A 24,691-nucleotide genomic window follows, 5' to 3' on the forward strand; every position below is an offset into this window, starting at 1 on the left:
AAGATAATCATTATCAGCAGCATGGAGACTATGGTCGCGGTGCTCAGCACAGCACAGAATCTCTGCTGTCTGGGGACCTCCCTCTCTGCCAGGCTCTTCTGCAAGCCCAGCCTCCAGTGTTGGGTACCCTAACAAAGCAACTTCCCTAGATCCACTTTCCCATCTTCATGCTTCACTAATTTGGTTTAAAAGGTTCTTCAGTATGAACAGCCCACCTTGGTCACATATTTTATGTAGTAAGCATTTATCTTCTTCATTCCAGACATCCATATACTCATTTGGGCCACACGGCTGACATACGCTCTCAGAAGTACCAGTGCATCTAGCAGACATATACTTTCCTGTGAATGAGAGAAGGTCAAGTAGGTCATTTGCAAGTTGCACACCAGCTGTCTAAGAAGCTTCGGAAAAATAACAGGTTGGGCTAACACTGCTGTACTGATGTGGACATCATTTCTTCCTGCCCCCTTTTCTGTTCCTCAGTCTGACCCCCATTTAGTGTGACACTGAAACATCCATGAAGCTTATGGCCTGGGAGCAGTCCTGTCTATGTGCACGAGAATCGAGCTGCTTTCTGTCTCCTGAAGTGGTTAAGTGCTATCCCAGCAAAATACCTGCTATGGCTTTTGCTGAGGTCAGCAGGACCACTCCTGCACTAGAAGGCACTGGTAAGCCTGAAATCATGTACCTGCGAGGTATGTGCCAATGGATTAGCTGAGTCACAAGAGCAAGCTGCCTTACTGACCCACAGAGCTGTTCCTAATGAGCTTGTCAGTTATGAAGCCGGTACAGCCCAGGGCTCACATACCTGGCTCACACTTTGTGCAGCACCGTCCAGAATATTCATAGTGTTGTTCACTTTTGCATGGCGGAGTGATCTGTAGTGACAACTGGAGCAGAGAAGGAGAGAGAGGACATGAGAACCAATATACCCAGAGAGCCTCAGACCTGCCTAGTCACAGTGCTGGCAGAGAGGAGGAAAACTTTTCTTCTGTATAGCATTTTGGATAGCTAAGCAGTAAAAATTACCCAACATTTATTACTTCAAAGGTGCTTTGTAGACATGCTAAGAATATGTACTTGATGCTGTACACACAGACACTTGTAATACAGCCAGGTGATAAATAAATAACACAATCTTGCAATTTGTCATGAACTTTTGGCCTGCTATATAACCCTTTCTTACAGTACTCTATTATTTGAAATCTATGACTTTAAAACAATTGTAAAGAAAAAAAAATGTCATAGAGAGACCTCTGTAGTTTCTTCCACAGATATGACCTCAGACCAAGACCTGGGCAACTGACAGTTTTAATGTATAGCATTAAGCAAACAAGTAAGTTGAGTGATTTATACTCCTGAAAAAGGAGAAGTTCCCAGCTTCCCACTGGGATACACAATACCCCTGGCTAGCCCCAGAAAATACTGGACCTTAATTTTGTAGCTTTTTATGGCTCCCACTGTGTCCTCCAGAGATGATCTCCTGGAACTGAGGCAGCCATCCAGAGAGGTGACACAATTAAGCCAACAGCTTTTTGCTTCTCAAAAAAAAAAACCAAAACCAACACAAACCACCCCCCCAAACCACCTGAATCTGTTACATGAGAAGGCATCTACAAAGCAGGTAGCACTGTTGCCTCTGGCTCTTATGGGCATTCACATCCCTCCCTGCTCCAGGCTGCCCTATACACAGTGGTCCTACCTGCAGCCCAGCACACACGGCTCCCTCAGCTGGTGTTCGGGGCATGGCTTGAGCTGGGGATCCTGGCCAGGCAAGCACCGTGCCCAGCCCCTCCTTGACCCTGCTTTGGCTCCCTGAGAGTCTCCTGGCAGTGGTCACAGAATCACAGAGTGGTTAGGGTTGGAAGGAACCTCTGGAGATCATCTAGTCCAACCCCCTGCCAAAGCAGGTTCCCCTAGAGCATGTTGCACAAGGTCATGTACAGGTGGGTTTTGAATATCTCTAGAGAAGGAGACTCCACAACCTTCCTGGGCAGCCTGTTCCAGTGCTCTGTCACCCTCAAAGTAAAGAAGTTTTTCCTCATATTTAGATGGAACTTCCCATGTTTCAGTTTGTGCCTGTTGCCCCTTGTCCTGTCACTGGGCACCACTGAGAAGAGTCTGGCCCCCTCCACTTGACACCCACCCCTAAGATATTTGTAAGTATTTGTAAGATTCCCCCCTCAGTCTTCTCTTCTCCAGGCTAAACAGACCCAGCTCCCTCAGCCTCTCCTCATAGGAGAGATGCTCCAGTCCTCTGATCATCTTTGTAGTCCTCTGCTGGACTCTCTCCAATAGTTCCTTATCTTTCTTGAACTGGAGGGCCCAGAACTGCACACAGTACTCCAGGTGTGGCCTCACTAGGGCAGTGTAGAGGGGGAGGATAACCTCCCTCGACCTGCTAGCCACTCTCTTCCTAATGCACCCCAGGATACCACTGGCTGCCTTGGCCACAAGGGCACATTGTTGGCTCATGGTCCTCCAGGCAAATTCAACACCTTACAACCAGTTGTGGATCTTGCAGTAGATAAGATGATTCAAAATCTGGCCCATAGCAAGGAATTCTTTGTTATTGGATACAGTTGTTAAAATCTCATTTACTTGGAGAAAGTTGCAATAGAGCTTCTGCTGCTGGTTAAAGGGTGCTTTTGCTGTCGAATAGCATATGACAGCCCTGTGCCTACTGAGACTGGTTTCCATTCCTCTTCCTAGCATTCTCCCCTTGTTTCCTCCAAGTCTTTGCTTCTCCTCTTTCCTCCTTTTCTAGTTTCAGCAAAAGCAATCTCTTTAAATAGAAAATATTTTTCCCTAAACACCTTGTCCCCTTCTAATGCTGGAAAGGGTCTTGTAACTTAAAGATGACCAAAAAGGTTGAAATTTTTCTTTAAAACACCACCTTTTGGCTTGGAGCCATGGGACGGTGCACGACTTGTGTTTTCCAAAACTGTGCTAGCTGTTTCTGGAACAGAATAAGTACCTCAAGTCAGAGGTCTTGAGTTTCTGTATTTTTGCAGTTTATAAACAACTTATAGACATTTTTTTTTATCATTACAACAGTCCCAGGTAAAATTCAGAGTCTAGTCTTGCAAGAAATCTTCTGTTGTCTCATGGTTTCCTTATCTCTTTCTTTGCATTCATTAGCAGTATGTTTCTTGTGATTAGATTACACGTGTTTTGGAACAAACATTGCGTTTTGTGTTTGCGCAGCACTGCCCAGGAGGGGCACAGGATAACGATCATTGCTGGTGAGGCGAGAGGTGATCTAGGAAAGGGAAAGCCGGGCCAGCCTGGCAGCTGAACAGTGACATGGCTCAGTGTCCCAGGAGAAACGCTGAAAACACTCCTTGAATCGAAGGAGCTTGTTTTCTGCAATGCACTTCAGATGGTGTCTGCTAAAACACTAAGCTGGCCAGCACGGGGGTGAGGTGATGTTGTCGGACCAAGCAGCAGAGAGAAAGTCTTGAGCAACTGATTTCCTATTCCCAGCCATCTGAAAAGGCAACAAAATTGATGAGACCAACAACAGGTCCAGTCACTCGCTTTTTGTCACAGAATGTCCTCTTCTTCCTTGTTTGCCCCAGTTTGATAGTTCCTCTTTAGAGGAAAAGACTAAAAAATTACTGAAGTGTCAAGCAAGGGCAAAGTCATCCTTTTTAGGGAAGGACATGCAAATCTGCTAAAGAGTATGCAGCTCAAGGGTCTGGAATAATTTCTGAGAATCACAACTCAGCCTGAGGAGAAGGAGCTGATAGAGGAGCTATCCTCTCCCTGGCGCTGAGGCTAGGAGAGCAGGCTAATTGCTTGGCCACCTTTTGGAAATTGTTTCATATGTCCCTGCTTTATCATATGAAGAGGGCTATTGTTACCATACACTCACAGCTACAGCTGCATAAATCTACACTCTATGTCAATAAGTAGTCTCTTCTGCGACCATGTCCTTCCCCTTTTCACACAAGCCAATGCATTCACAGAGCTGCAATACTCCCTCCCTTGATTTATGCTCAACAACATGAAGACAAGGCTCTTGGCCTCCACATGCTAACCCCAACGTGAGCCCAGCCTCCTTGCAAAGGCAAGGGATTTTGGCCTGGTATGGACCGGCTGGACCTGCTGAGCATGAAAGCTGGAGAGAAGAGAGGACAGAAAGGGAAACAAAAGTAGCCTGGGGTTTTCTTAGGGTGGGAGCCAATCCAGTGAACTTGGGCCCTTTTGCTAACACAGCCCCACTGAAGTCAGGTTATCCCTTGTTTAACCCTCTGCCCAGGGACCGTGTGTGTCTCATCATCAAGGGAAGCCCCCAGCTTCCCTTGGGGGCTGAGAAGTGCTCATGCTGGTGGCAGCACGATGACCTGACGCACCACCATCACCAGTGCATTCCCACCACAGTGTCCTTCTGAGACTGTTGGAAAGACAATACAGCTAGGCACCCACAGTCCAGGAGGTTCCTGCAGAGCGTGGATGATAACTTTTTAACACAGGTGGTGGAGGAGCCAACACAGAGAGTTGCGCCGCTAGACCTTGTGCTAACAAATAACGAAGGTCTTGTTGGGGATGTGAAGGTGGGGGGTAGCCTTGGCTGCAGTGACCACGAGCTGGTGGAGTTCAGGATTCTGCGTGGAGGAAACAGGGCAAGAAGTAGAATCACAACCCTGGACTTCAGGAGAGCTGATTTTGGCCTCTTCAAGGACCTACTTGGGAGTATCCCATAGGATCAGGCTCCAGAAGGTAGGGGGGTCCAAGGGAACTGGTCAATATTTAAGCATCACTTCCTCCAAGCTCAAGATCAGTGCATCCCTATGAGTTAGAAATCGAGCAAAGGGGGCAGGAGACCTGCATGGATGAGCAAGGAGCTTCTGGAAAACCTCAATGGAAGAAACAAGTCTACAGAGTGTGGAAAAAGGGACAGGCCACTTGTGAGGAATACAGGAAGGTTGTCAGAGTATGCAGGGATGCGACAAGGAAGGCTAAGGCCTTGGAATTAACTTGGAATTCCACTTGGAATTAAATCTCACAAGGGACATCAAGGACAACAAGAAGGGCTTCTTCAAGTATATCAGCAGCAGAAGGAAAACTAGGGAAAACGTGGGCCCACTGCTGAATGAGAAGGGTGCCCTGGTGACGGAGGATGCAGAGAAGGCGGAGTTACTGAATGCCTTCTTTGCTTCAGTCTTTACTGCTAAGGGTGGCCTTCAGGAATCCCGGACCCTGGAGGTATGAAAGAAAGTCTGGAGAAAGGAAGACTTTCCCTTGGTTGAGGAGGATCAAGTTAGAGATCATTTAGACAAACTGGACACCCACAAATCTATGGGCCCCAATGGGATGCATCCACGAGTGCCGAGGGAGCTGGCAGATGCTATTGCCAAGCCACTCTCCATCATCTTCGAAAGGTCATGGAGAAGAGGAGAGGTGCCTGGAGGAAGGCCAGTGTCACTCCAGTCTTCAAAAAGGGCAAGAAGGAAGACCCAGGCAACTACAGGACGGTCAGCCTCACCTCCATCCCTGGAAAGGTGATGGAACAGCTCATTCTGGATGCCATCTTTAAGCATGTGGAGGAAAAGGAGGTTATCAGGAGTAGTCAACATGGATTCACCAAGGAGAAATCATGCTTGATCAATCTGATGGCCTTCTATGAGGACATGACCAGCTGGGTAGATGAGGGTAGACAACAGTGGATGTTGTCTATCTTGACTTCAGCAAGGCTTTTGATACTGTCTCCCACAACATCCTCATAGGAAAGCTCAGGAAGTGTGGCTTAGATGAGTGCACAGTGAGGTGGACTGAGAACTGGCTGAATGGCAGAGCTCAGAGGGTTGTGATCAGCAGTGCTGAGTCTAGTTGGAGGCCTGTAGCTAGCAGCGTTCCCCAGGGGTCAGTACTGGGTCCAGTCCTGTTTTACTTATTCATCAATGATCTGGACAAAGGGACAGAGTGTACACTCAGAAAGTTTGCTGATGACACAAAACTGGGAGGTTTGGCTGATACACCAGAAGGCTGTGCTGCCATTCAGCGAGACCTGGACAGGCTGGAGAGCTGGGTGGAGAGGAAAATCCTGAAGTTCAACAAAGGCAAGTGTAGAGTCCTGCACCCAGGGAGGAATAACCCCATGCACCAGTACAGGCTGGGGGTTGACCTACTAGAAAGCAGCTCTGTGGAGAAAGACCTGAGAGTTCTGGTGGACAAGTTCACCACGAGCCACCAATGTGCCCTTGTGGCCAAGGCAGCCAATGGTATCCTGGGGTGCATTAGGAAGAGTGTGGCTAGCAGGTCAAGGGAAGTTATCGTCCCCCTCTACACTGCCCTAGTGAGGCCACATCTAGAGTACTGTGTGCAGTTCTGGGCCCTCCAGTTCAAGAAAGATAAGGAACTACTGGAGAGAGTCCAGTGGAGGGCTTCAAAGATGATCAGAGGACTGGAGCATCTCTCCTACGAGGAAAGGCTGAGAAAGTTGGGTCTGTTTAGCCTGGAGAAGAGAAGACTGAGGGGGGATCTTACCAATACTTACAAATATCTTAGGGGTGGGTGTCAAGTGGAGGGGGCCAGACTCTTCTCAGTGGTGCCCAGTGACAGGACAAGGGGCAACAGGCACAAACTGAAACATGGGAAGTTCCATCTAAATATGAGGAAAAACTTCTTTACTTTGAGGGTGACAGAGCACTGGAACAGGCTGCCCAGGAAGGTTGTGGAGTCTCCTTCTCTAGAGATATTCAAAACCCACCTGGACATGACTCTGTGCAATGTGCTCTAGGGGAACCTGCTTTGGCAGGGGGGTGGACTAGATGATCTCCAGAGGTCCTTCCAACCCTAACCACTCTGTGATTCTGTGAGACAGGGAAGTGCAATTGCAATTCATTTTGCAGATGAGGAACTTGCACCCGGAGGCTGGCTGGCTTTACGGAGGTGACCGGAAACCAAACCAAGTCTCCCAAGTCTCAAGTTCACCCTGTAACCCCTGGAACATCCTTCCTCTCATCGGGTGCTGGCCTGTGGGTTGGAGTGATTTGGGTATTGCTGAGCTCTTATCTAGAGAGCGAAGGGGCCTCGGTGAATGTGAAGGTGTCAGCCTCCTCTGAAGTAATTGAATAAGACAAAACCCAGCCTGATTGTCCCTTTAACGGTCTCACTATTCATGAAGCTGCCCGTTAAATCCCACCACCACATGCAATGAGTGCTTCGAAGAGCTCTAGGTATCCTGTGTAAATTCAGTTTGTCACTTAAAAAGCGTGTGAAGCACACAAGTTCGCACCAGTTCCGAAAAAACCGGTCGGCTTTCCCGCTTGATTAACATTCCCTCAGAGCAAGTATATCTGACAGGGGAAGGATCCAGGGGAAAAAAGACAAACCTCCTCTGGACTTGGCGGATCTGGTTCGGTAAAGCACGCCAACACCTGCTTACCTTTAAGCACATGAGTAGCACCATTGACTTTGGAAAAACAGGTATGCTCATGTCCAGGTTTGCAGAAGGACTGTGTTTTGCTGTCAAGCTGGAGGCAGCTTTTCAGCTTCTTTTTGTTTTTCCCCCTCCATTTGCTGAAAAGGATGCTAAGCAAGAGTGTGCTTGTAGGGTCGGAGAGCTTCGATGACTCAGAGCTACAAAGCACCACAGTGTTACTCAGACCTTGAAAAAACACGCACACAGGTGCTTCTGAAGGGGGAACCAGCAGCATTGAGATTCCTGTCCTCAGGCTTAAGGAAATATTTATTCTTGGTGCCGTTGAGCAATCGGGTGACAGCAGAAGCTGTGTGTCATGGATGCTAAAATTACTTTCTCGCTCAGATGAATATTCAGGCAGACATTTCAGAGAAGATAGAGTTGCATGGGCCTCTTTCCTTTAAAAGAAAAAATCTGGAAGAACAAGCTCGGGGGTTTCCGCAGTCTTTTTCCCATGTCACTTCTGAACAGGCACCTGAGGCCACAATGGGAATTGCTCATTAGCGATAATCTTAGTTTTGCAAAAATTGAAACGTAAAGGGACACGTGAAGGGGCAACTATCTTCAGATGACACCTTCTTACTCAGTGTAGTTGTTTCTGGAGAGTATTCAAGTCATCTGTCATCATTTCACTAAGCAAAGCACATTTTTTTCTCGATTTAGTATTACAGACCCAAAGTATCTATAGGAGAGCCAACTATGGTGTGTCCTGCCTTGCATACCACTTGTTCTTTATACTTTGGAGCCAGAGTTTATTTGAACCACTTGCTTTTGAGGTCCTTAGCCTTGCCTGCTGTAGAACTATAATATTTCTGTGGATTTGGGGCTTTATTTGCCTTTGTCAAGAGGACTGAGCTTTGACCAATGTTTCCTGATCTGAAGTAGCCCCTGCAAACACAGCACCCTGGTATCCAGCTAGGACAGCCTCTGCAGTCATCTGCTGCTTTTTCTCCTTCAAATGTGATCCATTCCCACTCCTCTCACACCTATCGTGTGCCCACAGCCCTCCAGCTTCCTGCCTGATTTGGGTCATCAGTATTGCTAAGCAAACAGCAGGTTTCTGTAGCTCGTTGTGACTTTCAGAGGCTTGCCTAAAAAATTATATAAGAATAAAACCAGAATCTGGATCTTGATGGGCACTACTCTGTGGTTGGTGCTCCCAGGCACTCTGTTGAGGCACGTAATAGTAATGCTCACAATGAACGACTCTGGAAATTTTTACAACTGTGAATTTATGAGGGGAAAGAGGAGTCTTATGTTAAAGACTTAATCATAATCACATGGATGCTGAATGCAACAGTTCCTTCACAGACAGTCCTCACTGCTGATAGAAATTCGATCAAAGCAGCACACAAGTCACAGCTATGCAATTCCAGTCATTCGCTTGCAGGTCTGTAACTCATCACGAAAATCTTAGATTGTGAATGAAATGCTTTTGGTGACATCAGCTTTCCAGTGACCAGTAAACCACATCACAGAACTACCACCACGTGGTAAAATATAACCGGGAAATGCAACAACTAAAAACTAAATATTATTTCACTCTTAAAAATAGGTCCTTGAAACCCTGCTTGAGCCTGAATACCTAAAGAGGCCAGAAAGAACACGAGGGATAAAACTGATAACAAAGAGGTCAAGAGAAAACTGTAACTTGCAGCCAGGAAGCGGGCAAACGCTGGTGAAAGCCCCATCCTGGCTATTCCCCTTGCCCCTCTGTTTTAGCACGCAACAAAAAGCAAACACCTGAGCAACTGGTGCTGCTCCACCAAAGGGAAGGACCATTCATCAATCTCAAACCCACCAGAGTTATTTCTAGCCAGCAGACTACGTGAAGGAGAAGTTCTGCACTGACCACTCTCGCAGCGGGGTGGTGGGGGTAAGGCAGAGAGGAACCTCAGGTATATCAGATGGGAGATGACGGAGGTGATAGATGGCAGGGCTGAAACGGCTACCGACCGAATGTGTGAATCAGCCAGCCTTCCTCAGTGGACTAAAAACTCACCATCACGTGCAGAGCATTCGTCATTCAGAGACAAAGTCATCTTCATACAACAGCCAGAAGGGTACACCTAACATTTTCATCGGCTGGGCGGTCAGTAGCATCTGCATGTTGCCTGCACTTTAGTGGAAAACCTCATGCTTTAACCTGCGTGTCCTCACTGCCACAGCAATTCAAAGACTAATAGCTACTAGGCAGAACATTTTGAAGATGAATCAGAGAGTAAAAACCCAAAAGCTAATCAAACCAAAATATTTAACAAAAAGGCTTGACAGCAAGACAACAGTCCGTAACAAGCAGAAACAAAACCTGCAGAATAAGGACATTACCAAAGCTAATACCTAGATGTGCCTGGGAAAAGGCCTGCAAAGGCAAATATCTTCTGGATTAAACAAATGCAACAGCAGCGCTCCATAGGAAAGCTTAGCAGTCTCACCGCTCCAGGTACAGTCTCAGTGACTCACCATGAGTAATTCTACACCCATTCATGCTTAATTAAAATAATAATAATAAAAAAGGCACTGAGGACACAATCATTTATGTGGAGCATGCTCCTCTTGCATTTTTTTGTTCAGCAGATTATTTTTTGTAGGATTCATCAACTGAAGTTGAGTCTTAATGAAGAAATGACCATGAGAGATTTCTTGGGCTGGGCTATTTCTGGATGCCAGATCAGGATTTCAGTGGGGACTTTCTATGCTTAAAAATCTGTATGTTTATGTACCCTTTCCTTCCAGCATGCCACCAGAGCTGAACATAACATATTAATCTCTTATAGTGTGAGGTGAGACCTGCAATCCTAGCTGAGCTGCAGGGAGAATGAAAAAGGTCACAGAGAAGAGGGGAAGCCTCTTTTCACTGCCTAAATCTCTGCTTTGGCTTCCTTCTCCTAGATTTTAGCATTGCACATGGAACAAATGCTGAATATTCTGCAGGCAGAAATACGAATGGTAGTGGTAGGGCTGTAGCCCTTTCTTTGGACGATGGCCGTATAGAGGGGATGTATGTAACACCTGCAGACTGCTCTGCCTTGGTGTGAATTATAGTAAGGACTGCACAATTGGATCTGCACCTTCTCCAGCATGAAGCAATTGTCGCCCATATTAAAGGGCTCAGGACTGGGCTGAGAATTGGTTCATTTACTCTTAGGTGTCACCACAAGGAACCAGCTCTGTCAGGGACCGTGGGCCAGGCAAGTCGCTGGAAATATTCCTCCCTGATTTGAATGGGCTTTGGCTCATTTCCTTAAAGCAGCCTGTTTACTACATGGGGTACTGCAGGGGAGAATTTTTTTTCCCGTGAGAGCACATTCAAGGAATCATCTCATCGTTCTTCCTACTGAACAACGAAAAGTTACTGAAGAACATGATGCTCATAAGGCAAAACTATTTGCTGTGGCAAAATAACATGCTCAAAATAGATTCCCTTGTGTGCTACATAAGCAACTTTTAGGACTCCATATGAACCTAGTAGCACATTTTTCCCTATCTGTATTCCAGATTAATGGGTTGCCTAACAAAACTTCACAGTATTTTTTTTCCATACAAGATTTTTTTTCTTCTCCCTTCACTTTGACCACTGACTAAATATATTCTGCACCCATCTGCAGTCACAAATGTTGTCTTTGTCATTCTTGAACAGACCCTATATACTTTTTTTTCTTTTGGAGTAGCCACAAAGTGGTGAGGGTGAATGACCTCATTTTTTTTTCCCCCTCTTGGCTAAATGGCTCTTGCAGGGTGGATTAAACCGGCCAGCTTGGCTCTTTTACCAAACACAGCCTTTCCTGGTCTCTTTTATCTAGACCTTAAGAGGGGAGCAGCCAGCGGGTTCTGCAGAGCCGAGAGGCAGCTCCAGGTCTCCACTCTACACCTGCCTGCTGCCCTTCTCTGCCGCAGACCGTGCCCCAGCCTCTCCATCAGCGACATGGCAGGGAAGAGGTGAGGAACCACCACAAACATATTTGGCCAAGCAGCACAGTGAACATGCCCCTGCCACGGGGATGCTGGTGGGGTCACGGGCCAGAGAATAAGGGTGAGGGTTGGATGCTACTGTCTGTGTGATGGCAGATGGATGGGGGGATGTATCTGCTTCCCTCCTGGGCCCACACGGGCAGACCTCCCCATGACTTTGGTGGGAAATGGACGGTGCTCTATCCTGTGTTGATTAATGACTCCTTGGCTTTGTTTGCAGCCACGACATCCTTAGCACTGTACAAACACCACAGAAAGCCAAGCCCTCAGCCCAGAGAACTCACACCCTGAAAAGGCAAACAAAAAAGGAACCAAGGGGAGCCCTGTGAAGAGCAGCCAAGGTGGCTGCACAGGTATGGGACAAAAGCCAGAATGTCCCAGAGCACAGGGCGTCATTCAGCATCGCTCCTCTGGTGTGGTGCTGAGCCCTCTGCAAGACACCACATCACAAATATGATTGCACACTGCAGTGACACACAAACAAAGAAAAATCAGGAAACTTGCATTTCCCCCGAGCTGAAGCGTCACACCGAACCCCGCTGCCACAGAGCAGGCACAACAGCAGACTGCCCCAGGCGCCAGTGCAGCCTGCGGAGCAGGACTCTCCCGCAGCCCACCCTGTGACTTCCAGCCATTGCTGCTCCATCCCGTGGAGGTCCAACAACAGTCTTGCTTCTGCTACATGAACTTTGGACCATTTTCAAAGAGAGTAAGCCATAAAAAGGGGCAAGTTCTTGCAGGCAGGCTATTGTGTTATACAGACTGAGGCCTACCCAAGTCCATAGTGCAACCTGGTTAAACAGCACTTAATTTTTATATTGCATTTATAACACACAAATATTTGCCTTTGCGCTTCCTGTCGGTAATAATGAACCATTCTCAGAGCAGCTGCTTCTCCATGCAGGCAACACCAACCAGTGTGCACTCAAACCAGAGGGTGAGCAGCTGCAGCAGAAGCCAGCGCTGCCTGTCAAGTTGAGCTTCCATTGAAAGGAAGGAGGCAGCCTGTGCAAGAAGCACGGTTGCAGCTGAGGATGTGATGAACCAGCCATCTCCATTTCCCTCTTCTCCCCACTGCCCGCCTTCAGCAAGCTAAACCAGCATCAGAAGCAACCACCTCCTCCAAGTGTCCAGCAGCCTTCGCACTGCAGAGCAGCTCCTCGCAGCATGGGGCATGGGATGGAAGGAGGTCTGGATTCTGCGGTGACAGGAACCCTCCTGGCTCTGGTCACTGCAAACACCTCCTGGAGACCCGGTCACACAGAGAGGAAGTTGGCAGGGAGAAGCCGGAGCAGGACAGCCTCACGACAGGGGTTACCATTTTGTTGTGTCTACGCGTGTGCCTAGTACAGCAGGGTCTTCCACCACTTGAACTACAAGGGACAGATGGATAAACACAGCAAAGTGACTCAAATATGATTCCTCTAAATAGCATTAAGGTGTAAATGCCAGAGGGCACCCCTTCGAGGCTTTCATGGTTTTCTACGCCGTAGTTATGCACACATCCCTTTTACTGCCTGTACTAGTTCTTGCAGAGCAGTCAAATTACATCCCAGTTTTCTGAGCTTGAGAGTGCTTGGGATGACAGTAACAGGCGAAAGAAACAGATCCTTAGGGCCGCAGTTAACCTCTCTGCTTGACCTGCATTTTTTTTTCTAGCACAGTATGAAGAAAGCCCTGTGCCATAAATGACGTCGGTCAGTACCCTCGAGATGGCTGATAAGCTTTGAATTCTACTGACTTGCGAAATGTGGTGAAGGTTTGTTTTGGTCCCGTTTGTGGGAAGGAAGAAATTACATCAGGAAGATGATGCTTAACATGAAAAGAGAAGCAGCAGAGGTTTCTTCAGTTGTGGATTGGTTCAGTTTTATATGCATTATATTCCTTTTATATGAGGTGCTGTGAGATTTTTCACATGTTCTGGGGGAAACTGCAATGAAAAACTTTCCCGTTTCCCTTGCAGGAACCATTCCTGCAAGGGCATTTTGACAAGTGAACTACTTGAATTACAGTAACTTTGAAACCCATGCTGTTAACAACAGAATAAATCCAGATGTTTAAATCAGATATTGTAGAAGTTTTGCTCTACTGAGTGGTTCCTTTGGCCCTGATCAGAGCAGGAATACTGGATGAGGACAGCCCATGATATAATACTACATGGATGTTTTTATGCTCTTTTTTCCCCTCTCATCATAAAGACTACATATTTTAGGAAGTTAAAAAGATAATCTATATTTTAGCCAAAATTTCTCTTTATTACGAAGAATTCCAGATGCTTGCAGTGAACAAACTTTCCCTATAAAGTAAATGTTATGGAGTAGTGGAAGAACCCATCCCTTTGCCACACAAGGGGAAAAAAGTCCTTGATGTTAAACCAGGCAACTGGTTTACTGCATATTTGCAAATGCACATTCTCACCAGCTTTAACTCCCATCTGATAGAAACATTTATGCTCTTCACCAGTGTTAAGCAAGGAAAGGGATGTGACTATTCTGTAGAAAGAAGCTGAGCAGATCATGCCTCAGAAAGCAAAATACCATGTCCTCTGACAGCTGCCCAAGACAAATCACTTGGAAAGATCATCTTGTGGCTGAAGCACAAGACAAGGAGGGCTGAGCTCTGCTCCCAGCAGTTCTGCTCCATGCTTGGTATGTGACCTAGAGCAAGTCACGAATTCTCTGTTCCTGTTTCCTCTTTGGTGAAAATGATGATGATGATCATGTCTATTCTCAGCAGAATTATGAGTACACATTAACTTACATTTGCAAGTATTTCTCATTCTTCACAGGAAATATATTGCAAATATCACTGCCCTACCACTACCCCACCATATTGTTGACTCTAAACTAACCCAAGTGTATCAGACAAATTTCAGCCCTACCACACTTATTCTCACTATTTGTTCCATGAGAAAACACCGCTCTTCTAAAACCCACTGTTCAAATCAGTGAAGCAAAGAAGAATCTGAAAGGCTGGATGGGAGCAGCATCTCTCCAGGCTTGCCTTGCTTGCATGTTCTTGACTTGCAGGTCCTGCTCACTGTTGCAGACAGGATATTAGATTTATGGGCTCTTTGACAAAGTATGGCTTAACCTATATAAACTTACACTTCCACTTCCCTGGAGCCCCCTCCTATTTTGTACTGCAACTTGTCCTTGTACTTGTACTTGGCTATGGAAAGTTGCACCCTGTGCAACCACTTACAGAGTCAGAATTAAGCACGTGTTGAATGCAGTGGAAAGACTTTACACATCAGCCCCAAATAAATACAAGTTCCCTGTTTTGCATCCTCTGAAAGGCTATGAATTGAGAGATGAGAAATAATGAAGAGCTCCTCCTGGCTCCTACATCAGGGTACCTGAAACATGCTGGGAGCTATAGCATGGAAATCTGAATTTCCAAGGTTTGGTCAAGAGTTAAGCAGATTCCAGGCAATGAGGAGATTCCAAAGGGAACAACTGCCCCGAACCCAAATGGCTCCAGAAGGAAGTAAATATGTCATGGTTAGTGACCTGGAGCAAAGGTATGAAGAACATTGAGGTCTTCTCATTATGCTGCATTGGTCACAGTCCTGAACACCAGGGCAGAAAAAGGAGACAGACATAGAGGAACCTGAGGAACGGGAGAAACCACGTGAAAGCTATGATGTAAAAATCACTTTTGAAGTACGCAGGCTCATTCATATACATATGGAGGACACCTGGAAAGCAGCAACTTAAGAGAAGCCTAAGGAGCGAGGGTGGACAGAACGAAACATATGTTTTAGAGGGGAAAAAAGGCCTGTGTGGTTTTAGGCAATATATTTAGGACCAGGGATCCAGAGGAAAGGCTCTCAGGACTATGCGGTCAGACATTAAATTGTAAGCTGTAGACAGCAGAGGGTTTTTTGGGTTTTTTTTTGGTTTTTAATCTTTTTTTTTTCTTGAAGCTGCACCTTGCTCTCAGGGAACCCAGCCATGGCCCAGTTATAGCACTATGCTGAGAGAAGCACTTAAAATGACACAACTAATCAAGAATAATGAGACACAGAGAAATACTAGAAGTTCAAATGAAAGAAATACAAATAGTAGCGAGGCTGCCAAACATTGATTAATGGAGGAAATAAACTGCCTGTAGCATGGGATTTGCAAACAGCCCACCAGTCTAGAAGGGTCTAAATAATCCAAAGGGAGAGGAATAATTTTTAAGCTGTATAATTAGAAAAAGCAAAGCAAGATTCTGCAAATTTAAACCGCTGGAGGAAACCCGATGTATGCCATTCACAAGGCTCAGCAAGAGCTGGCTGTTGAAAATGGTCTTTCTGAAAATAGGGGAGACCAGCAACGATCCCAGACGTAAAACACGCTGACCATTAGCCACCTGGCATTGCACGAAGCTGCAAAAAGAACGCGCTCTGTTTACAAACAACCGCAGAGCCAAACCTCGCTCGGATCTTTCCCCTTGAGAGCAAAGGGCTGCCCCTTGTGGGGCAGCTGACCTGGGACTGGGGTTTGGTTCCCAGCTCATGAGCGGCACGTGAACCTCCGAGCGAGTCACGTAGCCGGTCGGGGCCTCAGTCTTCCGCCCGTGCACCTGGGGTCACAACGCCGTCCCACCTCCCGGGGCTGCTCAGGGGTTGCCTACATTTGGGATGGTGGGGGTCAGAGCGCGAGGGCACTGCACCCCTCTGGGGAGGCTGAAAAGCTGTAGCAGGGCTGCAAAGACCATACGCGCTTGTCCCATGTCTGAGGGACAAGTGTGCTCATGCTCTCTTGAACAAATCTGTTCGCTAGGGTGGAGTCTGCCTTATTTTTACTCTACATGCAAATTATATCCCTCAACAACCTCACTGCAAATATTTTCTGGTTTCTCACACCCTGCCCTGGGCAGGAGCAGGCTGTTTTCCCTGCAGATCCTCTGGCTTCCTTTGGAGCTTTGGGTTTGGGCTATTTTGATTTTAAAGAAGTGAGAGAAGCTTGTGAGACAGGGTGAGTTGCAGCGAAAAAAACAAAAATGAAACCCAAAGAACCAGAGGGGAAAAAAAGGCAGGCGAAGCTGTTCTAGTAGACACGGCTCTGCCAGTGCCAGCCGTGCAAGATCCCACAGGCTCCGACTTCGCCACCTCCCCTGGGTGTCGGGTGAAGAAACAACCCTCCCCAGGTGAGACGCGACACCAGCATTCCCCCTGCCCTGGCTCGGCCCTGGCAGCGCAGCCTTACCTGTCTGCCAGCGGCAGTGAGGCAGAGGAGCAGCAGCCAGCAGCCTGACGGGACGGGCATGTCTGGGTGTCCGGCTCTGCCTCCTCCTGTGGCTCCTTTTCCTGCCACCGAAGAGAAACTAGATCCTTCCAGCCGAGCCCCCGAGCCCCGGCAGCACAGCGAGGCACATTTGAGCGAGCTACTTCTCTTTCTTCCTTTCCTTCCTCTCAGCTACACCAGGGGAGAAGAGAGAAGAAGAAGAAGAGAAAAAAAAAAAAAAAGGGCGCCTGGCTGTAGTTCCCATAGCATTTCCTCAGCCTTGACATGCAGGTTTTTTTTTTTTTTTCCCCTCTCTTCTTGTCCCTCCCTTTCCTTTCTCCACCCCCTTTTACAAGAAGTTTAGTCACCATGCCCATGTCCCTCCTCCTGCCCATGGGGACTGCTTTCCCGGTCCTTCTCAGTCCTTCTCAGCAGGACCATCCATCCACCTGCCCTCCACCCTCTGCGTCCCCCCTTCCCAGCCCTCCTCTTACCTGGCACCATCCCTCGCCGTGCATCTGCCCCGTAATCGCTGCCTTCTCCTCACCACCCCTGGATATTGCCTTATGCTCTCAGAGGACATCCCGGGCTGCTGGCTGTGCCTTGGGCAGCCTCCCACCCGCTCTCTGATCCGCCCTGGTGCAACCGCCCTCCTGCTGGCACCTGCCCCCGGCACTGGGGAAAGCCTCCCGCCCCGTCCCATCCCCTATCCCATCTCTGCTCCCGTGCAACAGCCCTGCGGGTGCTAGCCTCGGCGTTCTGGCACGGCTCGAGGCCTCCCAGGTACTTTACTTTGGCTGACGGGGTAGCTGGTGGGTGGCATTGCTGCCAGGGGAAAGAAAAGTGGAAGATGTGCTTCAGGAGCTCTCCCAAAGCACCCCGCGCCGTGCATGGAGTCACTCCCTGCGGCCCGATTTGGGACAGTGCAGAGTGGCCTCTTGACCCCCAAAACCAACCCAGCAGCAACCGCCTTGCCTGGCAAAAGAGTGGCTGCAGCTGGTGGCATGCCACTCAAAACTGGGCACAGGCCGTGATGCCCCTCATCTCGCAAAGGGAGCAGGAATCCTCTGCGGTGGGGCAGGACAGGGCAGCACCACTTGGCAGTGCCAATTTACAGGGGCTGAGGATCCAGCAGAGCCGACAGTGTCATTACACCACCTTCCCGGCCTCCCTGCGCTCACACGCCGCTGTGAAATAAGCCGGGAGCATGGTTCTGACTTGAGCGAATAAGGAAGTTGTTCTTTCACTTGTGTATTTAGATTTAACCCTTCACCACGAAAAAAAAAGTTATTTCTAAGTTGCTCTAAATTTGCAAATAAATAAATAAATTCAAACATAAAAGATGAAGAGGATATAAAAAAGAAAACCTTTACCTGTGACACTGTGCTCTGATTTCTGCTCACAGGAGTGATCCTCAGAGCCAGGGAGCACTTGGGACAGGAATGGCTGCCGGGTTTCTCTCCTGTAGCTAGCAGGGAGGGCCTGCTTGCATGGCAAAACAGCTACAACACTCACTTGACCTCTACATAGTTTCCAGGGGCCATAAAATCAGACCTTTCTAATCTTCCTAAAGTTCCTTTCAACACTTAACACCCTCAACGTCCTCTGAAAGCTTTGGGTCCTGCCCGATCTGTGCTCAAGCAGGTCTCAGCGCCCATGTTCCTCTGCCTGGTCTCCAACACAGTGTGGCTGTTTGGGCACTGGTAGCTCCTACATGGGTTTGATGCTCCACAACGGGCTACGGGGCAAAACGACACTGTGTGACGTGCCTGGCTTCAGGCCAGCGGCTGATCTTGCTGCCCATTCACCTTCAGAAGAGCTATGGCGAGGGACATGCTGATGGGTTTTAGTGAGCCATAGAGCTTGCAGTTACAATGTCAGAGCCCTGATGACCTGCCAGAGGAGTCGGGGTCTCACCACGCTTGGGCTGGGCAGGCTACAGCTCTAGTACTGAACAGACATTGAGTTGGGAGTGAGGGGTGGAAGGGATGGCCGCGGCACCCAGCTTGCCCGGTAGGCAATATGTGCAAAGCCGACTTCAGCGGGGGCTTTGCAAGGTAAGGCGTGAGGCGTGGGTAACATACGTGCCTGGCTGCTGGCAGCTGTGCTGTTCCCCATCAGTCCTGGAGGGAGCCTGGTGAGATGGCTGAGCAGCACTGCGTGGAGATCCTTCTGCCAGAGCCACATCCGCCCACTTCCAAAAACTCACAGCCCTGTGCTGGCCAGGGTGTTTTTAAATGTTTGTATTTGAGGTACAAGGAAATGTTTCTTTTTAAACAGAACAGTTGGTTAAGTCTCTTCCCCTTTTCACATTTAGCACAATAGGCTATAGGTTGTGTTTATTTACCAGCTGCTCTTTCTAACCACAGATTTACAGGAGCAAACTCACACTGTCAGGAGCAGTTAGACATGTTACCGGCTCACTCTGAAGGTGTGGAGTAAAGGCTTTGAAGGCATTGAGTTAAGCCAAGCCCTGTTAGCTCAGAGGAGCTCCAGACAGTTCAGTAATGCACGTTAGCTCAATTACTTTTGTGTTCTCACTCCTGATCCTGCCTGAAGTATTTGCTGTTCAGGCTGAAATTTCTCTCATTTTCTTCCACTATATGAAGACAGCATCTTTTTGAAAGCTCAGACATTTTCCTCAGAGTTAAATTTTATGTTTCTGAGCCAAAACCCACAGAAGCCACTACTGGGTGCTTTATAGTCTTAATTATGTATTGCAGTAGATCGTTAGAAACTGAAATGTGAATGCTTGAAAATATGAACTTGGGAAGGTATAGGAGAAAGTGCTCTTGATACTGTCACATCTATTGCAAATGTCATTCTATGTAACACAAGTAAAAACTAAAAATTTACACCAAAACTGGTTTGTCAGCCTTTTCTTTTATAGAAAAGATTTTTTTTTTCTATTATAGGACACTAGTTTTTCAGCTGCCTTTGCAAAGCATCTATTTTGAATAAAACCAAAATGCTCGAAATCTGAAAGTTTCAAACTTACGGTGGTGGTCGGGTGCCTCCTGTTCCTGTTCACTGCTGTGGCACATGAGCCTAAACTGGACTGGCCTTTGGGATGCTCTTTCTAAAGAAGAGAGATGGAAAACCATGTGCAGCCTTAGAGGTGCCACAGAATCAAACTAGTCCCCTGGATAATATCAGGATCCCTTCCCTGGTGAAGCCTGCCCTGGAAAGCAAACCGTGAGCGTGGCTGACCGCTTAGCAGGTCAACGGTCAATAGAGATCCCTTCTTACCTCCTTCCTAGACAGAGAGAAGTGGAAATTACATACTAAATAATACTTTAAAAGAACTACAGCATTCAATGTAACACCACAAGTCTTGTCACTGTCTGAAAATGAAACCACTTCAGCATCAGATTCAGAATGCCTCTTTTCCAGGAGCTTGGATAAACAGTGACTAACTCCCAGGCAATCCCCGAATTTGACAGCAAAACTTTCAACCCGAAAAGGAAAGATAAGGAATGGTTTGGTGGATACACGAGTCGACTGGGCATCTGCACAGCACCTGTAGGCTCACACTCACATCCTCAGCTACTCCTTCACTTTATCCATGCCACTGAACTCCCCTGCCCCATACCTGCACAAGGGCCCCAGCCCCTCGTGATGTCCCACTTCCCTGGGAGGAAGAACTGGGAGGCTGCGTGCTAAACCTGGGTCTTTGAAACGACACGAAGGAAACCTGTGCAGAGAAGCAAAACTGAAAGGCACATGGTTGCACCCCAGGGTGCCTTTTCACACCATGCAGAAAGGCAGTGAAGGCGCTTCCATTCCCCCACCTCTCACATCCTGTCGAGGGATGGGGGATGAGATGAAGGGTTTTGTTGGATCTAGATCAACGTTTTTCTTCCACCAAATGTTGTAAAGGTTGGTTGGGGTTTTGGACTGTGAACTAAATACAGGCTTTGTAAATACAAGCACCTGCCTCTCAGCAGGTGAGCGAGAAACCCAGTGTACATGCAAAGTCAGAGCTCTAGGAAAGAGCCCTCTAAATCAGGGGGATGCCTTGGGGGGCAGGTGGGTTGCAGTGCAGCTTCTGGAGTATCAGCAACCCATGCACAAAGTCCATCGTGGGGCCAGGGAGAAAGGCTGCCTCATCATCCGCCACAGGGAAAGCACCTTACTATATGATCCAATATATGGAGCTTTCTATAGTGGGCTAGAGAAAAAAGGTAGAAAATACTCACTTCTAGCACAGGGGGCTCTAATTTCTTTGAAGTCTCTAGCTATTAAAATAAATCCATTTTTAAAAATCTATTATTTACAAAAATAAAATCATACACAAAACTATGTTGTCAACTTGAAACTGTTTTCTTCCTGTGAAATGCAAGTTTTCATAACAGACTATTGCCCAATCTCCTTGATATTTTCAAACACACAAATATTTCTCATGACAGAGCAACTCTAATGAAGCTCTTTAGTCACATGGGTGTGGTTTACACAACACACCTTTTACAATCCCACAAAAATGTACCAGTGCTGAATGCCCGTCAGAAACCTGAAGCTTGCAGCATCCAAAAGAAAAAAGCTCACAACCAGCCACCGCTAATGGGTCAAATATTTGAAGTACGTGCAAGCACACACTGAACTGATAGGTTATTACCAACCACTGTGGCAATAACAATGCCTACATATTTCTGGAAAGAAATACAAAGTCGTGGTGAATTTTTAACTTTCAATGTTTGTTCATGCTTATAAGAGATATCAACCTGATGACCTCGAAGACTTAAGTCATCTATTCATCCTTAGGACAAGAGCAATACTGGCACAAACTGGGGAGCTTGCTCTGTCCTGCCTGGAGATGAGTCTTTAAGGCTGGCAAACACCCACCAACCCCTCAGCAAGAGGACTGAGACCATAAGTCCTTTGAAACACCGTGCAACACCCCATTACCAGTTCCACAGAGTCACCCTGCCATTTTATCTAACAGCATGCTTAATGATCTTGAACGTCTTTGAAAACTCACCTTAATATCAAGATGACTCACACTTGGATCAATAGAGTGCATTCACCCCTCAGCAAAGGATCAAGTCTAAGTGACACATTATTGCCTATTAAACACTACAGCTGCTGCTTCCCTGTTCCTGCTTCCCGATCCCCTTGCATCATATTTAAAGGGAAAGTGTAACAGGCCCAGCAGAATGACACACAGGATCCTACAACGCACGTGCTACAGCTGCCGTAACTTTAGGAGGGCTCCATCATACTGCCTCCACCTCAGCCGCATATGAAGCTGAAGAAGTTTCTCATGTTTTGGGGAATGGGAAAAATCTCCATTAAAGTGCAGGGCAAAGAGCAGCAGCACAAGACCAGAATCAAAACAATTTCAGGACACAGTAAGGAGCACATGCAATACCAGTGCTGGGAAAGGAACCAGACAGGCCACTGTCACCCTTTACGCTAATTTGCGAGTCACCTTTTCAAGTCACTGACTCCTACAGTAGAACTGCTCATGGTCAAAGTTTCTAGGAACTAGAAATCTTTAGGCTAAGGAAACCTTTCACTACCTTGGAAGAATGATGGGAGTTCAAGCTCAGCATGTAGTGCAGATGCCTCCAAAGATACAGGCTGTTTACCACTGTTACAAACTCTACAAAAACAGCATCATCTTTTCTTACAGCTTACCTATAAGCACGCAACCTGACCAGCATTAAACCTAAAGGAGAACACTTTAGAAACAGCTTCTCTGGAAAATGATTACTCATTCATGGTTACTCATCGAGATTGGTTAACACATGATATATTGGCACACAGTACTAAAATTCAGGACTCGACTGGCCTACTTATTCAACAACAGCATTCCTCTATGCCTTTGTTGGCCAATTTTACAGTCTGAAACAAACTAGCTACATAACCGAATGCGTTTGCTGGAAATGTTAGCCAAATGCACTCAGTAAACCACCAAAGCTGCTTCCTTGAAGTCTTGTTGCCTGGCACCATACTGCAATCCTGTAATTCATCAGCATTTACATCTGATGCAAGAAATTCTGTGATTCTACCTCAGATCAATGCCATGCCAATCAGCTTGTTGTATCAGCATATTAATGATTTTCTACCCCATGAAGCTTTACTAGTGCTTCATGGCTTACGTAAATATCCACATCAGTAAGTTTCATATGGGAAATTACTTAAAACATTTTGAATACATGATACCCACCTTTAGAAACTGCACTAAAATGTAGAGACACTTATTCCTGGCACAGAAAAATGCCATTAACACTGTCACAACACAGAGAACAGAAATATTCCACACTTCTTTTTCTGCACCATTTTGAATCATCTTATCATCCATATGTAGCAATGAATTCCCATAACATATTACAAAAACTCCTCCTTGTTCTTCACAACAGATCTTTTTCATGCATAATTTTTGTCTTTCAGTCTTAACATTTCAATTTGCAAACATCAGCTTCCTCATTTTCTCTAGCCACTAATCCATTCAAAAGCTGCTTTTAGTTCTCCTAACCAGAATATACTTTTATGTACAGCAATAGCAGCATTTTTTCTCTTCTCAGTACGAAAGGAGAGTGGGAGAGACTGACAGAAGAACATGCAGGTTTTCTTAAAGAGCTCCATTTATTCACCTTGATTAGAAGATAGGAAAAGAGTAATTTGCCTCATTTATAGTTTTAGAAAATAACCTCTTTCAGAACAAAATATGTGCATAGTATCAGTCAGCCTTATGTTTAATCTACAGAAAACATATTTAGATCATGAACACTCAATTCAGGCAGCCATGGACCTTCAGCCCACTGATTACATTTGCTTAAGAGCTCAAGAGTCAATCCTTTAAGGAAAGATTCTAAGAATCTGAAATTACACTAAGGGCAGCATGAGACCTTCAACATACCCCCTATTTAAAGCCAACAAGTTGCAGAAGTTCAGGCAGAGCTAATAAAGAAAAAATTTTGTTTTTTGCTAATTTTTCCTAATTTTGGAAAAAGCATAAGCAATTGAGTATAACCCTTTGGGGATTAATTACTTTCCATGCTGGATATACAACTGTCTTCTTTTAATGAAGCATTTTCTCCCCAAAGGTTTACTTAACTTGTTTTGTATAACAACAGGAGGAAAAAAGTTAATTTAAAATATTCTGGTAATTCTTTTCTTTAAAGATTTCTCACTTTTCTTTCCCACTCCTGAATGCTACAGTGTCATAGTAGGAGGAAAAATTAAAAAAAGCTGCATAGAACAACTTCTTGCCATCTTCTTGGAAACTTGTCAATATTTGGTAAACTAATAAACGTTTAAAAAAACTCCGGCAACCAACATATGCTAAATAGAGACCTGAAATTTAGGAGACAAAACTCCTGAAGACAACCTGCATAAGGTTTGTTGCCTACACAGATTTCTTTTTTTTTTTTTCCCCTCAGCAGTTACCATGACAGAGGAGCTGGTATTCCTGGGATTCTCACTCAAATTCCTCTGTGGATGAACCAGTATGAAGTAAAACGGTGACTAGCAAAAGCCAAACTTTGCATAGGGCTCAAGAGACTGGACCTAGCTGGGCAAAGTTGTTTATACTAACAAACAAGAGTCTCATCCTACAGTCATCCATAGGTAAACTGCTGTCAGTTTTTTGGCTTGTGCTGATCAGCAGATTTCCAAACACTGGTTGAAGTTCAGTGTGGGCTAAGAGCCACTCTCACAGGCAGCCTGCAGGCAGCTGCCCTGCTTTGGAAAGTAGAAGTTTAACCATAAAGAAGTCATTTCAGTCTCACGACTACTGATCTCTCTCTGGCACTACAATAACTGGAGCAGAAAAAAAAAAAAAATGTGGCACAGGAATGGAGGAGACCCCGCATGAAAATGGCAATAAAGTCACATGACTAGAAGCCAGAGTGAAACAGACACATTGAGATGCGAAATTTAGCAAGTTCAGCCTACCATCTGCTGTGTAAAAAAAAAAAAAGGTTAAGGTTAAAGAATTTCTGTGCATTAGATCTCTCTCCTGTAACAGCTGGTTTGATGCGATAACCTTTTCCGGAGAAGACTAGAAGTAACAAGACAAGGCAGGTATACAAAACTTTTTATTGACAACAGAAGAATAGAGAGGAACGTC

General features: G+C 46.3%; 1 protein-coding gene across 1 annotated transcript in view; it reads right to left on the bottom strand.

Annotated features, from left to right (window-relative positions):
- TNFRSF11A (TNF receptor superfamily member 11a) overlaps positions 1–16,678 on the bottom strand; it is a 28,810-nt gene extending 12,132 nt beyond the window's left edge. Inside the window, exons 1-3 of the mRNA XM_068396978.1 lie at positions 16,600–16,678; positions 809–890; positions 216–341 (exon numbers count right to left, since the gene is read on the bottom strand). Of these exons, the coding sequence (XP_068253079.1) occupies positions 216–341; positions 809–890; positions 16,600–16,659 (268 nt within the window). The 5' untranslated portion in view covers positions 16,660–16,678. The remainder of the gene's footprint in view (positions 1–215; positions 342–808; positions 891–16,599) is intronic.
- Positions 16,679–24,691: the final 8,013 nt, after the last annotated feature.

This window comes from Nyctibius grandis, chromosome 3 (genome assembly GCF_013368605.1).
Source record: "Nyctibius grandis isolate bNycGra1 chromosome 3, bNycGra1.pri, whole genome shotgun sequence".
Lineage (NCBI taxonomy): Eukaryota > Metazoa > Chordata > Aves > Nyctibiiformes > Nyctibiidae > Nyctibius > Nyctibius grandis.